We start from the raw sequence: 16,317 nt of genomic DNA, 5'->3' as shown, positions 1-16,317 counted from the left end.
AATCTATTTCTTTTAGAGCAATGACCCACCGCCCGATAGCACTGTGTATTGATCTGTTGTCAGGGCATGCACATTGGCCTATTGTCTATGCTGCCGTTGTTCTCTCTCTGTTGTTGCCATGCGAATACATCAATTAAGGTCATCTCACTGTGCGTGTTTTTACCTAATGTAGTTGTGCACAGACACAACACACCTCACGAACAATATCCACTACTTCTGTTCTTTTTTTCCACCATTTATTCGATTTCTGACCACTGTCCTTTACCTATACTAATCTTACAGTCACCCCTCAGTCTCCTCTGTCCCAAAGAAAACAACATTTCTATAAATGTTACTGTATAACCAACATTTATTTGCCTAACAGTGCTAGGGAGTATTGTGGTACAGAGTATATGGTTCGCTGAAAGTGACGCCACAGGTACACAAGGTAATGAAGAAGCAGTTGGCACACTGGCCTTCATCAGTCAGGTCCTTGAGTATAGATGTTGAGATGTTACATTGCAGACATGCAAGATGTTGGTGAGGTCACACATAGAGTACTGTGTGCAAGTTTAGTCTTTTTGCTACAGGAAAGTAACTAACTTGCACCGATGTCTCCAAAGACTGGCAAATTTCTACAGATGTACCATGGAGAGCATACTAACTGGCTGCATCACCGTCTGGTATGGAGGGCCACTGCACAGGGTCAGAAAAAGCTGCAAAGGGTTGCAAACTCAGTCAGCTCCACCAGACACAGCAGCCTTCCTACTACTGAGGACCTCCTCAAACAGCGATGCCTCAAAAAGTTAGCAACCATCAATAAGGACCCCCATCACCCATATGCTTTTTCTTATTACTACCATCAGAGAGGAGGTACAGGAGGCTGAAGACAAGCCATCAATGCTTAAGGAACAGCTTCTTCCCCTGTGCCATCAGATCTCTCAACAGATAATGAAACAACCCAACAACACCAACTCTTTTCCACTTATTTAATATATATTAATGGCAAGGGCGGAGAGATGCGGGAGGGGTTTGGGCAAGCGTCAGGAAAGGAGTGGCGCACTTGGCCGTGAAACACCAGTCAAGGTCATATGATTCCAAACAATTGGTTTATTGATCATTACAGAATATCCTTCTGGTGCTTCCCACTCCCTCCCTGCTCCCTTCCCCTCTTCCCAATCATGTTTCCCCTCTCCCTACCTCCTTCCCACTCTCAGTCGTCAATACAGACCCATTTCAGAATTAGGTTTATCATCACTCACAAAGGTCATGCATTTTTTTCTGTTTTGTAGCAGCAGTACAGTGCAATACATAAAATTACTACAGTACTCTACAAAAGTATTAGGGAGAGGGAGAGAGGGAGAGAGGGAGAGAGGGAGAGAGGGAGGGGGGGAGAGAGAGAGAGAGGGGGGGGAGAGAGAGAGAGAGAGAGAGAGAGAGAGAGAGAGAGAGAGAGACCCAGTACACCTCACTTGTTTGTATTGCTTGCCTTGTTTGTTCTGCCATTTGGTTGTACCATTTCACCAGACAAAAGGAGGAGCAAAAGTAGGGAAGACATGTGGAGGGACATTTGAGTGCATGCCTATGTTACACTGTTGACTGATATCTATTATAGCTAACATTTTACTTTGGAAGATATTATTCAAGCAAAGACGACCTTTCGGCATCAATCTAACTAAGTACCAGAAAAAGTTATGTTTATCACATGGAGACACGAGCGACTGCAGACTTTGGAAGCTGGGCAACGCACAAGGGCAAACTGCTGCAGGAACTGAGAGGGTTAGGAAGCATCAATGCAGGGAAATGGATGGTCAGTGTTTTTGGTCACCACCTTTCACCTGGACAGAGTATGCATGTTTATTGTATGTTTTGGCCTATTATAGCAATGCGCTGCAAGTGCGGAGTTGTTAACACAGCTCAGCACAGCACAGGAACCAGATTCCCCTCTCTGAACTCTGCCTCAGTAAAACAACCAACATAATCACAGACCCCACCCTCCCTGAATATTCTCTCTTCTCCCCTCACATCAGGGAGGAGGTACAAAAGCCTGAATGCCCGCAGCACCAGCCTGAAAGACAGCTTCTACCCCGCTGTTATACGATTCTGGAACAGACCTCTTGTACAATAAGATGGACTCTTTACCTCACAGTCTACCTTGTTATGATTTTGCATTTTGTTTACCTACATTGAACTTTTTCTGTAGCTTTCACACTTTATTCAACATGGCCTGAAACGTCGGCAGTACAGTACTCTTTTCCTGGATGCTGTCTGGCCTGCTGAGCTCCTCCAGCATTTTGAGTGTGCTGCTCAGATTTCCAGCATCTGCAGATTTTCTGATTTGTGATTGGTTATTGTTTTACCTTGTTCTACTTCAATGTACTGTGTAATGATCTGATCTGTGTGAACAACATGCAAGATACCTTTTCACTGTATCAATAATAAACCAACACCAAGTTTTGTTTGATCAGATTGGTGGTTTTTCCAATGAAAACAGAGGATAAGCCCAAGGAAGTGCAGACCCATAAGGAGTAGCAACAGCGAGCAGATTTATCCCTGATTGTGAGCCATGGAAAGTGATTCCATTGGGGTTGGCATCGATGAGCCAATGATAGGGAATGTTTCAGTCTGCCCTCTACTGTTATTAATTGGTAGTATGGATGAATGAAAGCTGTGCAAATACTGAACTGGGTTTCAGCATAACGTTATCTGGATAGAGAGAGAGAGAGACAGAGAGAGAGAGTGAGACAGAGAGAGAGACAGAGAGAGAGAGACAGAGAGACAGAGAGAGAGAGAGAGAGGAGAGAGAGTGAGACAGACAGACAGACAGAGAGCGAGACAGAGACAGAGAGAGAGAGAGAGACAGAGAGACAGAGAGAGAGACAGAGAGAGAGAGAGAGAGAGAGAGAGACAGAGAGCGAGACAGAGAGAGAGAGAGACAGAGAGAGAGAGAGAGAGATTGACATTTCAGGGAAATGAGCCAAACATGTTTCATGGTAAAATAATAAATGATAAAACTGGCAACAGAAAAAAACATTAATTTATATCTCACTCAATAGGTGATTGATTTCTGTTGTATTATCTTTTCCTATGGATCAATTAAACATTTTACAACTGGCTGATATTAGAGTAGAAATCAATCCAACTCTCAGCCTAACTGAATAGGAGAAAGATTTATTTGCATTATTATTTTGCCTTATCAGATTGTCTAAACATTTCACACAGGAAATTGCTTTTAGTGGAGTGATGATGCAGGCAGACAGAATTTAATCAATTATTTTTTAAGTTTTATTTTCTGATTTAAGTTCTTTCTTTTCCATCTTTGACAACCCTAACTCACTTGCTGACAGTGGTTCATGCACATTCATTTTTCGGGGAAATATTGACAGGAGAGAGGGAGAGAGAAATAAAACACAAAAGCAAGAGAAAGGGAGAGACAGGGTGGAAACAGAATAAATATGTAGGAAATTACTGTAGATAGGATACTGGAAAACAGAGAATATTAAAGAAGAAATATTTGTTTTTGCAAGATATTGAATTTTGGAATGCAGGAGTGATTGAGAAAGGAAGACTAACGAGGCGTGAGGAGATGTCAATACACGAGGAAGTGAATGGAGAAAGGTTTTTCATTCATCTTTGTAGAATGACCTTTAATTCACAACAGATCCATTCTATTCAACATCAGAAGAAAATCACCTTCATAGACCTGAAAACATAGGGGAAAACTTGCTACACATCAGTATTCTGCAAATCCATACAATTGTGAGGGTAAGATTACTGTATATTTCTAAATCAAAACACAAATGGATTGAAGTCCTTGGCTTCAAACTCATCTTAATAGCAAAGCATCAATCACTGTTCCTGGAATATCTATTAGCTAAAGAGGACTTGAGAATTTTGTCAAACTATCCAGAAATTATTTTAATTTTACAAGTAAAAGTCTTACTAATAAGTCTTGGTTTACAAGCTGTGTTATTTAAATATTATGAGTGAATTTCTTTTAACTTGTACCCTGACCTGCAGTTTCAGTCATTTCATGATTTAAGTTCAGTGGTATGGAAGAAAGATGGAAGATGGGAGACATGAGAAGGTAAATAATCAAGAAAAATGTTGAGAATTAGACAAGCATTTGAGAGAGGGGGAGCGGGAAGAGAGGGGGGGAGAGAGAAAAAATAACAGTGAGAAGAAGCTGTAATATTAGAGAGAGGGAAGTGAATATTCCATTAAGATGAAGGAAATATTCAAGAGAGGAAATATTATAGAGATAAGAAAAAGGTGGAAGAAAATAACAGCAGGGAGGAGATAAATCCTGAACGTGAGGGGTGAAGCCGGTGAGAAAGACTCGGCTAAATAATTTTAGAGAAGCTGACGTAAAAGAACTAAAACATTAAATAACAGACAAGAGGATATTAGGCAAGGATGAGAAGAAAGATACTCCTGAAGAAAGACAAGACAGAAAGAGTGAGAAATGGAGAGAGAGAAAGAAAGAGAGAGAAAAGACTATCAGTGAGGAGAACCTGAAGTATTAGAGAGTGCGGGAAGTGAATATTGCAGTCAGATGAAGGAAATATTATAGACCTGAGAAATGTTAGAAAAAGGTGGAAGAAAATAGCAGCAGGGAGCAGATAAATCCTGAAAGCAAGTGAAGAAGCTGGCTGAGAAAGAGGAAATATCAGAATCAGCCAAATTGTTTTTGAGACAGAGAGAAATCAAGCAAGGGAGAGAGAGAGATAGAGAGAGAGAGAGAGAGAGAGAAAAGAGAGGGGGAGAGAAAGGGAGTGAGAGAGAGAGAGAGAGAGAGAGAGAGAGAGAACTGTCAAGTGTCAAAGACAATATCATTGGCACAGGTTAATCTATTGCAGACATTAGGGATGAGATTATTTTGCATTTCCAAAGACAAGTATTTTGTTTAAGTTAAGCAATGTTAATATAATGAAATCAAAGCCTCCAGGAAGCCAGTATTGCATCGCTCCTCCGCAGATTTTGCAGACTGCTCTTTGCACAGACATCTCCGAACCTAGGGATATCACTTCCTGGATATTCCAAATAACACTGGACCGGCAACATAGAAGTATATAATCATCTTGTCTGGTGGCTACAATAAACATTTCATTATCCTGGCACAAGAAAAATCTGTCCATTTGGAATTTAATCAGTTAAATGTGATTTACTGAGAAATTAGGAATGCAGCAAAAAATAAAGTAATTTCTTTTAGAAAGAAAAATACTCCTTCTCTAGTCTTAAGTACAGATGGTTTTTAAAACGATGATGGAGTTTTAAAGTCCAGCATGCAAGAAACTTTAAAAAAAATACTCAAGGTTTTCGAGGTACCAGTAATTGCACACTCACTATTTTCTGCGTGCTTCCCGATGAACTGATTTTAGTGCCATTCAGACCCACAAGCGTGGGCAAGGTCTGAGACATCCAGTTGGTGACCATTGCCATAGTGCTGAGTACAGCTCCAATTTTCAACAGTGGTACAGTCATCCTGACCCCTGCCTCATTCCCCCAGCCTCACAGCTAGGCTATTGCTCATGCACACTGCTGAGCCTCCACAGCAGCCTCAACAGTTCGTCAGATCAACGCAGCCCTGGAGATTTCTTTTATACCATCCATACAAACCAGCCCTAAACACATCACATCTCTCCCTCTCCCTCTCTCTCTCTCTTTCTCTAACAGAGATACACACACACAGAGTCAACACAGTCCTTGACGTCAGTCTGTGCAGGCAAGAGGCCAAGGAAACTGAGAAAAAATCATATCTAAAAGCGGGGAAGCATTTAACACTTTATGTTCTGAAAATCAGCTGGGGGTGGATTCCCTAAACAGGCACTCAGCCAGAATTGATTCCGTGAGGGAAAGATGAGAAGGAATACCTCCCTTTTCTATTCTTGTGAATGATTCCAGCAGGAAGGGTTGAATTGTGTTGACAGACTGTTTTGTATTCTCTTGTGTTTTGAAATATATTGTTGAAGTGATCTAATTAGAGGACATAGTATAATCAAGAGCTCGACAGTGCAGAAGGAGAGAAACCATTTCCTCTGACAGGCATCAAGAACTGAGTTATAATGTCAGGAGTTGGCACGAGGGTTATGGAAGTGGAATTTTCCTCTTCACAGGAGCTGCTGAGGTGGCAAGGGTGGGTGGGAAGTGGAAGAGAAAATCAATCAGCTTCTAAAGCAGAGATTGATTTCTGTTGGGCAAGAGTGAGGGAACAAAGGCATCAATCAGTCATGATCTAATTGGGACAGGCTTTAAGAGCTGAATGGTATCCCCTTTCCCCATGGACCTAAATGTTTGCCGTAAGCTATGTTTACCCTCGACATTGTCTAAAGTGGGCACTCTTCCTTAACCCACTTGAAATTATTAGCAGGAAATCAAATGGTTCAAAATTTTAAGTTCAAAGAAAATTTATTATCAAAGTACTATACGCTAACATATACTACCTTGGGATTAATTTTCTTGCAGTTATGCACAGGAAAAAAGAAAGAATAGAATTTTATGAAAATTTGTTTTGTGACTGTCTATGGGGAAGGTGAACTTTAGGGTTATGCATATATACTTTCATAATATGTGTACTTTGAATCTTTGAAACCATACATAAACAAAGACTGAGTAACACACGCAAAATGCTGGAGGAATTCAGTCACTCAGGCAGCATCGATGGAAATGAATAAACTGTTGATGTTTCAGGTCGAGATGCTTCTTCAGGAATGGAAAGGAAGGGGGAAAATGCCGGTGGTGGAGGGGGGGGAGAAGGAGGACAAGCTGGAAGGTGATTCCTTGCATTGACAGATAAACAGCCAATGTACAGAAGAAGACAATCTGTGCAAATAAAAATACCGAGGATGAGCTCTGAAGAGTCAGAGTCATAGAACACGACAGCACAGAAGCAGGCTCTTCGGCCCACCTAGTTGTGCCAAACTAATAATCTGCCTCGTCCCGTTGACCTGCACCATAACCATAGCCCTCCATACCCACCCCCCACATCCATGTACCTATCCAAATTAAATGCATTCACCACTTCCAGGGGCAGGTAGCTCCACTCTCCCAGCACCCTCTGACTGGAGAAGCTCCCCATCATATTCTCCTTAACCATTTCATCTTTCACCTTTAATCCATGACCTCAAGTTTTAGTCTCACTCACCCAGTGAAAAAAACTCGCTTGCATGTACCCTAGCTACACCCCTCATAATTTGTATACCTTTAACAAGTCCCCCTCATTCTCCTACGCTCCAAGAAATAAAGTCCTAACCTTTACAAACTTTCCCCATGACTCAGGTCAAGTCCTGCAACAACCTTGCAAGTTCCCTCTGCACTCATTCATTATTATTGATATCTTTCCCTGCAGGTAGGGGACCAGAACTGTACAAAATACTCCAACTTCAACATGACATCCCAACTCCTGTACTCAGTACCTTGATTTATGAAGGCCAATGTGTCAAAAGTTCTCCTTATGACCCTGTCTCCCTGGGGCGAAGCTTTGAAGAAGTTATGGGTCTGTATTCTCAGATCTCCTTGTTCTAATACACTTCTCTATGCTCTCCCACTCACTGTGAAAGTTCAACTCTCCCAAAGTGTAACAACTAACACTGGTCTGCATTCAATTCCAGCTGTCATCTGTCATTTCTCAGTCCATTTTTCCAGCTGGTCCAGATTCCACTGCAAGTCCTTGAAAGTGAGTCTGTATATCATAGAATCAGTTTGGAGTAGTGGTGAATGAGTTTAACCATGCTGGTTCAGGAGTTTAATGACTTTCAGGTCAAAAACCGTTTCCTGAACCTGATGGTGTGAGACCTAAAGCTTCTGTACCTTCTGCCCAACGGTAGTAGTGAGAAGAGAGCATGGGTTGGATGGTGGGTGCTTTTTTCATGATGGCAGTAATATTGTGGGGAGGGCTTTGCCTGCGATAGACTGGGTTGCATCCATCACTTTCTATAGCCTTTTCTCTTCCTGGTTATTAGAGTTTTCTAATGGTGTTGTCTTATGAAAATAAGAAGAACGAGAAGGAGCTCCTTTGGCTCTTCAAGTCTGTTAGACCATTGAGTATCTGACTGATCTCCAATGTGATAACCCTTTATTAGAAAGGTCTCTGCTCAAAATGTCAATTGTTCATTTCCCTCCATAGGTGCAGCCTGACTTGCTGAGCTCCTCCAACATTTTGTGTGTGTTACTCTGGATTTCCAGCATCTCTCGTGTTTGCAAAATTCTAACCACGTTACTCTTTTGTCTATTTAATAACTGAGTGGACTCAACAAAATTACCTGTCTCTTCATAAAGAATCTCCTCCCAAAATGGTTATCCCCTGTATCCTGAGATTACATGCCAACTATTTTTTTTAATTTTTGAAATGCACATTGGTAACAGGCTCTTCTGGCCCAATGAGCCTGTGCTGCCCACTTACACCCATGTGACCAGTTAATCTACTGACCCGCAGATCATTTGAATGTGGAAGAAATCCAGAGCACCCAGAAGAAAGCTAAGGGGTCATGGGGAGGATGAACAAACTCCTTACAGAGAGCAGAATAACTGAAGCCAAGTGGTGGGCAGTGTAATAATGTTTCACTAACTGTTACTTTACCATGCCACTGATATTGTTCAGCGTTCTCTTGTCATGGGAAAGAGTTTCTCAGTACCTAACCCTTCAATCCAACCCAGAAAGTACAGGTTTTGGAGAGATCAACATCATTTTTATTAGAATTCTAGGGAATTAGAAATAATTGCAATATTATAGAACCATCATCAGAACTTGGAATCACTGCAGTGAGTCTGCACTATACAGTTTCAGGGTAGGTTTCTTTCCTTCAGTACAGGGACCAAAACTGCACACAGTATTCAAAGTATGAAGTCACCAAAGTTCTATTTAATAGCAAGGACAACCAAAGCCCTTTCAAGAAAGCCAAAATACCGCTTGATTTTTAATGATTTCCTTGAAAGCATGGCCATTTTTCTGCAACTCTTCATCAAATATCAGAGTTTCTCTGTAACACTAATATCTCCTATCATATGAGAAAACATTATTTTCTATTTTTTTCTAGTGAATAACCTCACATAGAATAATAGAACCATACAGTCATGCAGCAAGAAAACAGCCACGTCAGCCATCCAACACCCATTTGCAATGGGCCTACACTAATACGCATGCAGGCAAAATTCTAGACAACACCACGCAACCGATCAGCAATGAGACCCCCTTTCTAAGCCACAGTAGAGTTTCCGTAATGATAAGCAATCAACTGATTGCTAAGTACAGCATATAAAAGCTAAGCATTCAGAGGACACACCACAAGTGAACAACACACTGATGATGTTCCCTTCCATGGTAATAAAACATTTGCAAATGGATCGCCAAGATTGGAGAACAACTCAATCCATCCGCCCTAATACATTTTTATTCTCCCCAACATTGCTCTTAACTCTGTCCCAAATCTACTACTTGAGCACGTAATAAGGGGTATTAACTTGCCAAAATGCTTGGAATGTGGGAAGAAGCCAGAGCTCCCAAAGGAAACCAACGTGGTTACAGGGAGAAACTCCTTAAAGACTGTCACGAAGGTGCGGATAGAGCCACTGTTCCACATATTAATCTCCACTCACAATCTTTTCCAATGCGTTTCTTTTCTTTTGATAGTAATACTTTTAAGTACCTTTTTGATCCTGTGGGAAATTATTTCATTACAGCAGCAACATTTAAAAACACACTTAGCAATAACAATAATAAATATAATAATAATAGTAGTAGCTAATAATAAAATACAGAATAATAATATACACAGTAATTACCAATGTGCAATACTGTGCAATAATAATGTACAAAATAATCAAACAGAGACTATTGTACTATGATGTGTGATCTCCTGTAGCACAGAGTTGAACTGTTGTATATGTTTATTGCATTTGGTAGGAAACATTTTCTGTAACGATCCTGTGACAGCTGAGCTGATTGAGTTTGTTTGAAAGGGTGCTCCATTGCTTATTCAGTAGGTCATGGAGAGGATGTGCCAGCTTGTCCATAATGGATAACAGTTTGTTTAGTGACCTCCTCTGCACCACTAACTCAAACGAGTCTGGGTTGTAGCCAAGGACGGATCCAGCCTGTTTGATGAGTTTCTTTCCTTTTCTTTTTTTTAAAAATTTTAAAAATTAAACGCTCCTCTTTCCCCCGCCTTCCCCACCGCCGCTGCCCAAATGAGTTCCCACCTTGATGAATTTAATTAGTCTTTTTGCATCACCAGCACTGATGCTGCTCGCCCAACATAAAGCCATAAAGAAGACAGCACTCACTGCAACAGACTGGTAAAAGATCTCCAACATCCTGCTGCACACATTGAAGGATCTCAGCTTCCTTAGAAACTAGAGTCTGCTCATCCCCTTCTTGTAAACAGCCTTGGTGTTGGTTTTCCAGTCAAATCTGTTGTCGAGGTGAACAGCCAAGTATTTGTACTCCTCCACTACTGCAACAACTTCTCCCAGAATGTATACAGGACTCGTCACAGTCCTCTTCCCCCTAAAATCAATCACCATCTCCCTGGTTTTGGCCACATTCAGGAGCAGGTGACTCCTCCCGCACCACTCCACAAACTTGTCGACCAGTCCCCTGTACTCCGACTGCACCCAACCACCACAGGGTCTTCAGAGAACTTCTGCAAGTGACAAGACTCAGATTTGTACTGAAAGTCTGGGTGTACAGTCTGAACAGAAATGGGGACAGGACAGTCCCTCGTGGGGCTCCAGTGTCACTCACCACCATCTCAGACAGAGAACTACTCAGCTGTACAAACTGGGGTCTATCTGTCAGGTAGTCAGTAATTCAGGAGATAGTAGATTTGTCTACAACCATCCTTTGCAGCTTCTTGCTCAGAAGTGGCTTGATTGTATTGAAGGCACTAGAGAAATCCAAAAAAACTGTGATTCTCACAATGCCACCAGCATCATCCAGGTGGGAGTGAGCTCTCTGTAATGGGTAGATGTTGGCATCATCCACTCCCACATGAGGCTGGTAAACAAACTGTAGAGGGTCCAATGAAGATCTCACCTGCGGTCCAAGGTAAGCCAGGACCAGCCTGTCCAGCACCTTCATCACTTGAGATGTGAGGGCAATTGGTCTGTAGACATTAAGTTGAGATGGAGTCACCTTACTGGGTACAGGAACCAAGCAGGAAGTTTTCCATAGCACTGGTATCTTTTCCTGACTCAGACTCAGATTGTAAAGTTGCTGCAAAATATCAGACAGCTGGCTCGCACTGTCCTTCAGTATCATGGAGCTGATAGCGACCGGTCCAGCAGCCTTGTCTTGACGTAGGCTCTCCACTTGTCTCTTAACTAGCCAGGGACTCCACCTTTTCTGAGGATCATCACCTTGTCGTGACGGAGAGGCTTGTAGCTTCCCGAGATCATGGCAGCTATGCTGCCTGGTGCTTAGCTACGAGTAGGGGCATCCAATGCACTAAAGTCAAGGGAGAAGGTCCAGACAAAGCCATCCAAAACCTCAACAGTGGACCTGGCAGAAGATGATGACACATCACAATTGTCCTTTCATTCACAGAGTGCTGTTGTTGGTTGCGCTCCAACAGGAACGGTGTTCCATTCTAAAAATTATCCTTTCATTTTGGTTCTGATTTCCACCTTCATCCAAAGTCAGTATAACTTTGGATATAAGGGGAGACAACTTGGACTAGTACACAAAAATGGTGTGAAGTTCAGTCATGATCTTACTGAATGGCAAGGGACTAAGAAACTACTCCTCCTATTTATCTTATTCATAGTCATTTCTCCGTGCATGCTGATACAAAACCATCACTTCTTGAGCTTCTTCTTCATCGTGCCTCATTACAAACCATTTACTCATCCTGATATACAACATCAACTGGTTCTCCCTCATCTATCCTGCTACATACTTCCTCAGAATCTCCACTAAATTTCTCAAACACCAGCTCCTTTTATCAAGCCACATGACTCTGTTGAGTTATTTAATGCTGTTTTTCTAAATGTGCTCAATAACAAATTCTAACGTTTCCCTGATAACTGATTTGAAGCTATAAGCCTATTGTTCCTTGCCTTATGTCATAGCCATAGTGTTGCATATCTACCTCCCAGTCTATTCAGTCTATTCCAGCAACCACTTGTTACAACCATGTGATTTGTTAGCTTTACTTCATGCTATTTCTCCAGAATTACTGACATTAATTACTTTAGATTGACATTAAATCTTCAGCTTATTACTACTTCTGCTACATTTAGGTTTCTTTCTGTAGTGAAGATTATGCAAAATATTTGATTAATGCCTTAGCAAATATAATGTGATACAACTATTTCCCATTATTTTTAATCTTTCTTCAGATTCTAAGTGACCCATGTTTACATTTGGCCTTTTCCTCCTATGGACACACTAAATTGGCACTGGAAGCGTGACCACACTTGGGTCGTGTTCTCAGACTGTTTTAGTCATTGATGAAAATGAGACATTACAACGCATGTTTCAATATTTCACTGTACATGTGACATTCTCTCCGTTTTCATCACTGTCTTGCACAATTTGTACCTAACTTGTGTTCAGTGTGTTTTCTGACCCCATGTGCCTGTGATGCAGCCGTGCTATAGCTGCAAGCACATTCTTCATTGTACCTCATTCCAGTAGCAGGCTGATCACTCAAGTTGAGTATGATGCTGTCCAAAAGGGGTTGTCATCCAGGATGCTAGGGTGGATTCCCTTAAAGGAGAATGCCACAGATGTGAAAGAATGCCATGTAAACTGGTTTAAAAATCAAACCTTGCACAGCATGAACTGAACAGCTGTAGATGGATATGGGCCAAAAGAGGGCAACCTTAGATGGACACCTTGGTAGGTAGGGAAGAGTTGTGTTGAAGGACTTGTTTCTGTGCAATATTAATAAGATCATAAGACCATAAGATGTATGAGCAGAATTAAGTCATTTGACCCATCAAATCTGCTCCACCTTTGCCTGATTCATTTCCCTCTCAGCCCCGGTCTCCTGCCTTCTCCCCATATCCCTTCCACCCTGAATAATCAAGAATTGATCAAGCTCTGCCTTACACATACACAATGACTTGGTCTCCACAGTTGTCTGTGGTAAATGAATTCTACAGACTGACCACTCTCTGGCTAAAGAAATTCATCCTCATCTACGTTCTAAATGGATGTCCCTCTATTCTGAAGCTGTGTCCTCTGATCTTAGACCCGCCCCCCCCAACCACAGAAAACATCCTCTCCATAATCTTAGTGGTAGTAGTGTGATTGCTCGAGTTGAGTCTGATGATCTCCTAAGGGTCTGTCTATTGGTGGGTCATCAGGTAGTCAGAGAGATGTTGATCCGGGACCCATGTATTCTGGTGCTATGTGGGTAAGAGTAGGTGGCGGTTGTGGTTAATGGTCGGGTCTTTTGGTTGTTCAGTCTCTGGCTGCTGCTTGTTTTCTACAGCACAGTGGAGGTTGTTCTCGTGTAGTTCAGCTCCATCTTGAACTGATTTCCTCATTGTACTTGTGCAGGTCACAATAAAATAGACTTGACCTCACCAACCAACAGTTCCTAATTACCAAACCCTTCCCCTTATGGGCATGGAAGCTTGAAATTCTTAACCTTCTGACTTTCAGGGAAGACTGAGTGGGGCTTCACAATGCTGGTGAGTTGAGGCATCTAGCCAGTATTGTGCCGAGAAGACCAGGTGACCCAGGGAGGGAGCAGAAGTGGTTGCTTTCTGGGCAACGAGGGTCAATTCCACTGCGATACACAAAGGAGTTCTGCATGGAACAATGCCTTCCCATGCAACAATACCTTCCCATGCATTGCTGATATGGAAGCTGAGTTGGGGAGGAAAGGATGACTTGCAAATGGAAATGCCAGATTGCATTTATAGAATGACATCTAGCTCCAGATAGACCACAAAATATAGGAGCACAATTAGGCCAGTTGGTGTATTGCATGTTAGATAATTCTTTGTCCTTTATAATTGCTGAATATTACTGTTTTTGTTGCATTTCGTGCTAATACACCAGCATAAATATGTAATACATAAATGTGAATGTATTTGGTGAATTAAGTTGATCTTCCTTAAAGAGAAATCCTCTCCTATCCATAATCCCACATAATGCAATCGTGGCTGATTTCGTTTCTCTACCCCATTCTCCTGCCTTCTCCCCATAACTCTTGACCACTTTACTCATCAACAACCTATCAATCTCTGCCTTAAATATACCCAGCGACTTGGCCTCCACCACCTTCTGTGGCAACAAATTCCACAGATAATCCACCCTCTGTATGAAAAAAATTACTCCTCACATCATTTCCAAAGGGATGTCCTTTTGTACTGAGGCTGTGCCCTCGGATCCTAGACTCTCCGACTAATGGAAACATTATCTCCACATCCACTCTGTCCAAGCCTTTCAGTATCCAATAGGTTTCACAGGCTCATTGCGGTAGATAGGGCCATTTTTATTTTTACATTGGGGGGTGAAAATAACAATGGAGGAAAATGTTTTTTAGTTGCAAAATACTGATAAAAATACACTCTGAAATTGAATGATATGACAAAAGGCTTCAGTATGGGTGGAAGCTTGGCTCGCCTTTGCACAGTCTCAACAATGTCAGGTCCTGGTCATGAGAAAACTAAGATTTAAATTAAATGTTAAATTTCATGAGTCACTGACAATAATTCATTTATTCACATTGGGCCTACAGTGGATTTTATTTTGTGCACTAACGTGTAAGATTATCATCTAATTAATCATCTATTGAAGATAAATCCATGCGCTGGAAGATTAATCAACAAAATTAACTGCTTGAACATTTCAAAGTGTCTAGCCTTCATTAATCAAAATTCTCAGAGAATTTCTAAGTGTGCATGTGTGCATTCAGTACATGCATGTGTGATTATATGTTCATGCTTGCATGTGTGTGTACGTGTGTGTGTGTATGTATGTGTGTTTATGTAGATACGTGTCTTTCCATTTAGGGCCCCAAACTGTCCTTCCAGGTGAGGCAACACTTCATCTGCGAATCTGCTGGGGTTGTCCATTGTGTTAAGTGCTCCCGATGTGGCCTCCTCGACAATCGTGAGACCTGTCATAAATTGGGGCACCACTTCTTTGGGTATCTCTGCTCTATCCACCAAAAGTGGAACTTCCTAGTGGCCAGTATTTTATTTCCAATTTCCATTCCATGTCAGTCTATGGCCTCCTCTTGTGCTAAACTGAGGCCGCCCTCAAAATGGAGGAACAGTATCTTATATTCAGTCTGGGTAGCCTCCACCCTGATATCATGAATATCCGTATCTTCTTCCGGTAAAAAAAAAACTGCTTTCCTCCCCGTCTCGTCGTCTCCTATTCCCCATTCTGACCTCTTACCTCTTCTCACATACTTATCACCTCCCCCGGGTCCCCTCCCCCTTCCCTTTCTCCTATGGTCCACTCTCCTCTCCCATCAGATTCATTCCTCTCCAACCCTTTACCTTTCCCCTCCACTTGGATCCACTTCTAACCTCCTAGCTATCCTCCTTGCCGTCTCCCCACCTTTTTAATCTGGCATCATCCCCCTTCCTGTTTAGACCTGAACCAAGGTCTCAGCCTGAAACGTCAACTGTTTGATCATTTCCATAGACACTGACCTGACCTGCTAAGTTCTTCCAGCATTTTGTGTGTGTTACTTTGGATTTCCAGCATCTGCAGAATTTCTTGTGTTTATGTATTTGAATGGACATTTGAGAGATGTCGATCAGGTGGGTAGCCAGAGAACTTTTCCCGGGGGCCAAAGTGGCTTATACTGGCTGGTATAATTTTAAGGTGATTGGAGGAATATATGGGGAGGGGGTGTTGGTGTAAAGTTTTTTTTTAACACAGAGAATGCTGTGTGCATGAAACACCCTGCCAGGGGTGGTGGTTGAGGTAGGTACATTAAGGACATTTAAGAGACTCTTAGAGAGGCATATGGATGAAATAAAAAATGGCAGCTATGTAGGAGGGTAGGATTAGATTAATCTTTGAGTCTGTTAAAAGGTCAGGACAACATTGTGGGTGGGTCAAAGGGTTTGTACTGCACAGTAGTGTTCTATATTAATTTAAAACAGAGACGCTGAGAAATCTTTTCAGCAAGAGGGTGGTGAATTTGTGGATGCCAGCTCATTGGATGTATTTAAGAGAGTTCGATAGGTTCTTGATTGGACACGGATTCAAAGTTTACGGGGAGAAGGCTGGGAGTGGAGCTGAGGAGAGGACAAATGGATCAGCTATGATCGAATGGTAGAGCAAACGCGATGAGCCAGATGGCCTAATTCTGCTCCTATGTCTTATGGTCTTATATATTCTATGTTCTATGTCACAAATACGAG

The 16,317-nt window shown here is 41.9% G+C and overlaps 1 protein-coding gene across 2 annotated transcripts in view; it reads right to left on the bottom strand.

The window, feature by feature from the left end:
• The window catches only part of olfm2a (olfactomedin 2a), a 642,861-nt gene that overhangs the window by 242,734 nt on the left and 383,810 nt on the right, over positions 1 to 16,317 (bottom strand). The window contains exon 1 of one of the 2 annotated variants that reach the window (XM_063035723.1): positions 5,326 to 5,634. The exons of the other annotated variant lie outside the window; for it this stretch is intronic. Coding sequence (XP_062891793.1) covers positions 5,326 to 5,463 — 138 coding nt within the window. The 5' untranslated portion in view covers positions 5,464 to 5,634. Of the gene's footprint in view, positions 1 to 5,325; positions 5,635 to 16,317 lie in introns of those variants that run through there. 2 annotated transcript variants of the gene reach the window in all.

Source organism: Mobula hypostoma, chromosome 29, assembly GCF_963921235.1.
Source record: "Mobula hypostoma chromosome 29, sMobHyp1.1, whole genome shotgun sequence".
In the NCBI taxonomy this organism is placed as follows: domain Eukaryota; kingdom Metazoa; phylum Chordata; class Chondrichthyes; order Myliobatiformes; family Myliobatidae; genus Mobula; species Mobula hypostoma.
This window is presented reverse-complemented; position numbering and strand designations above follow the sequence as displayed.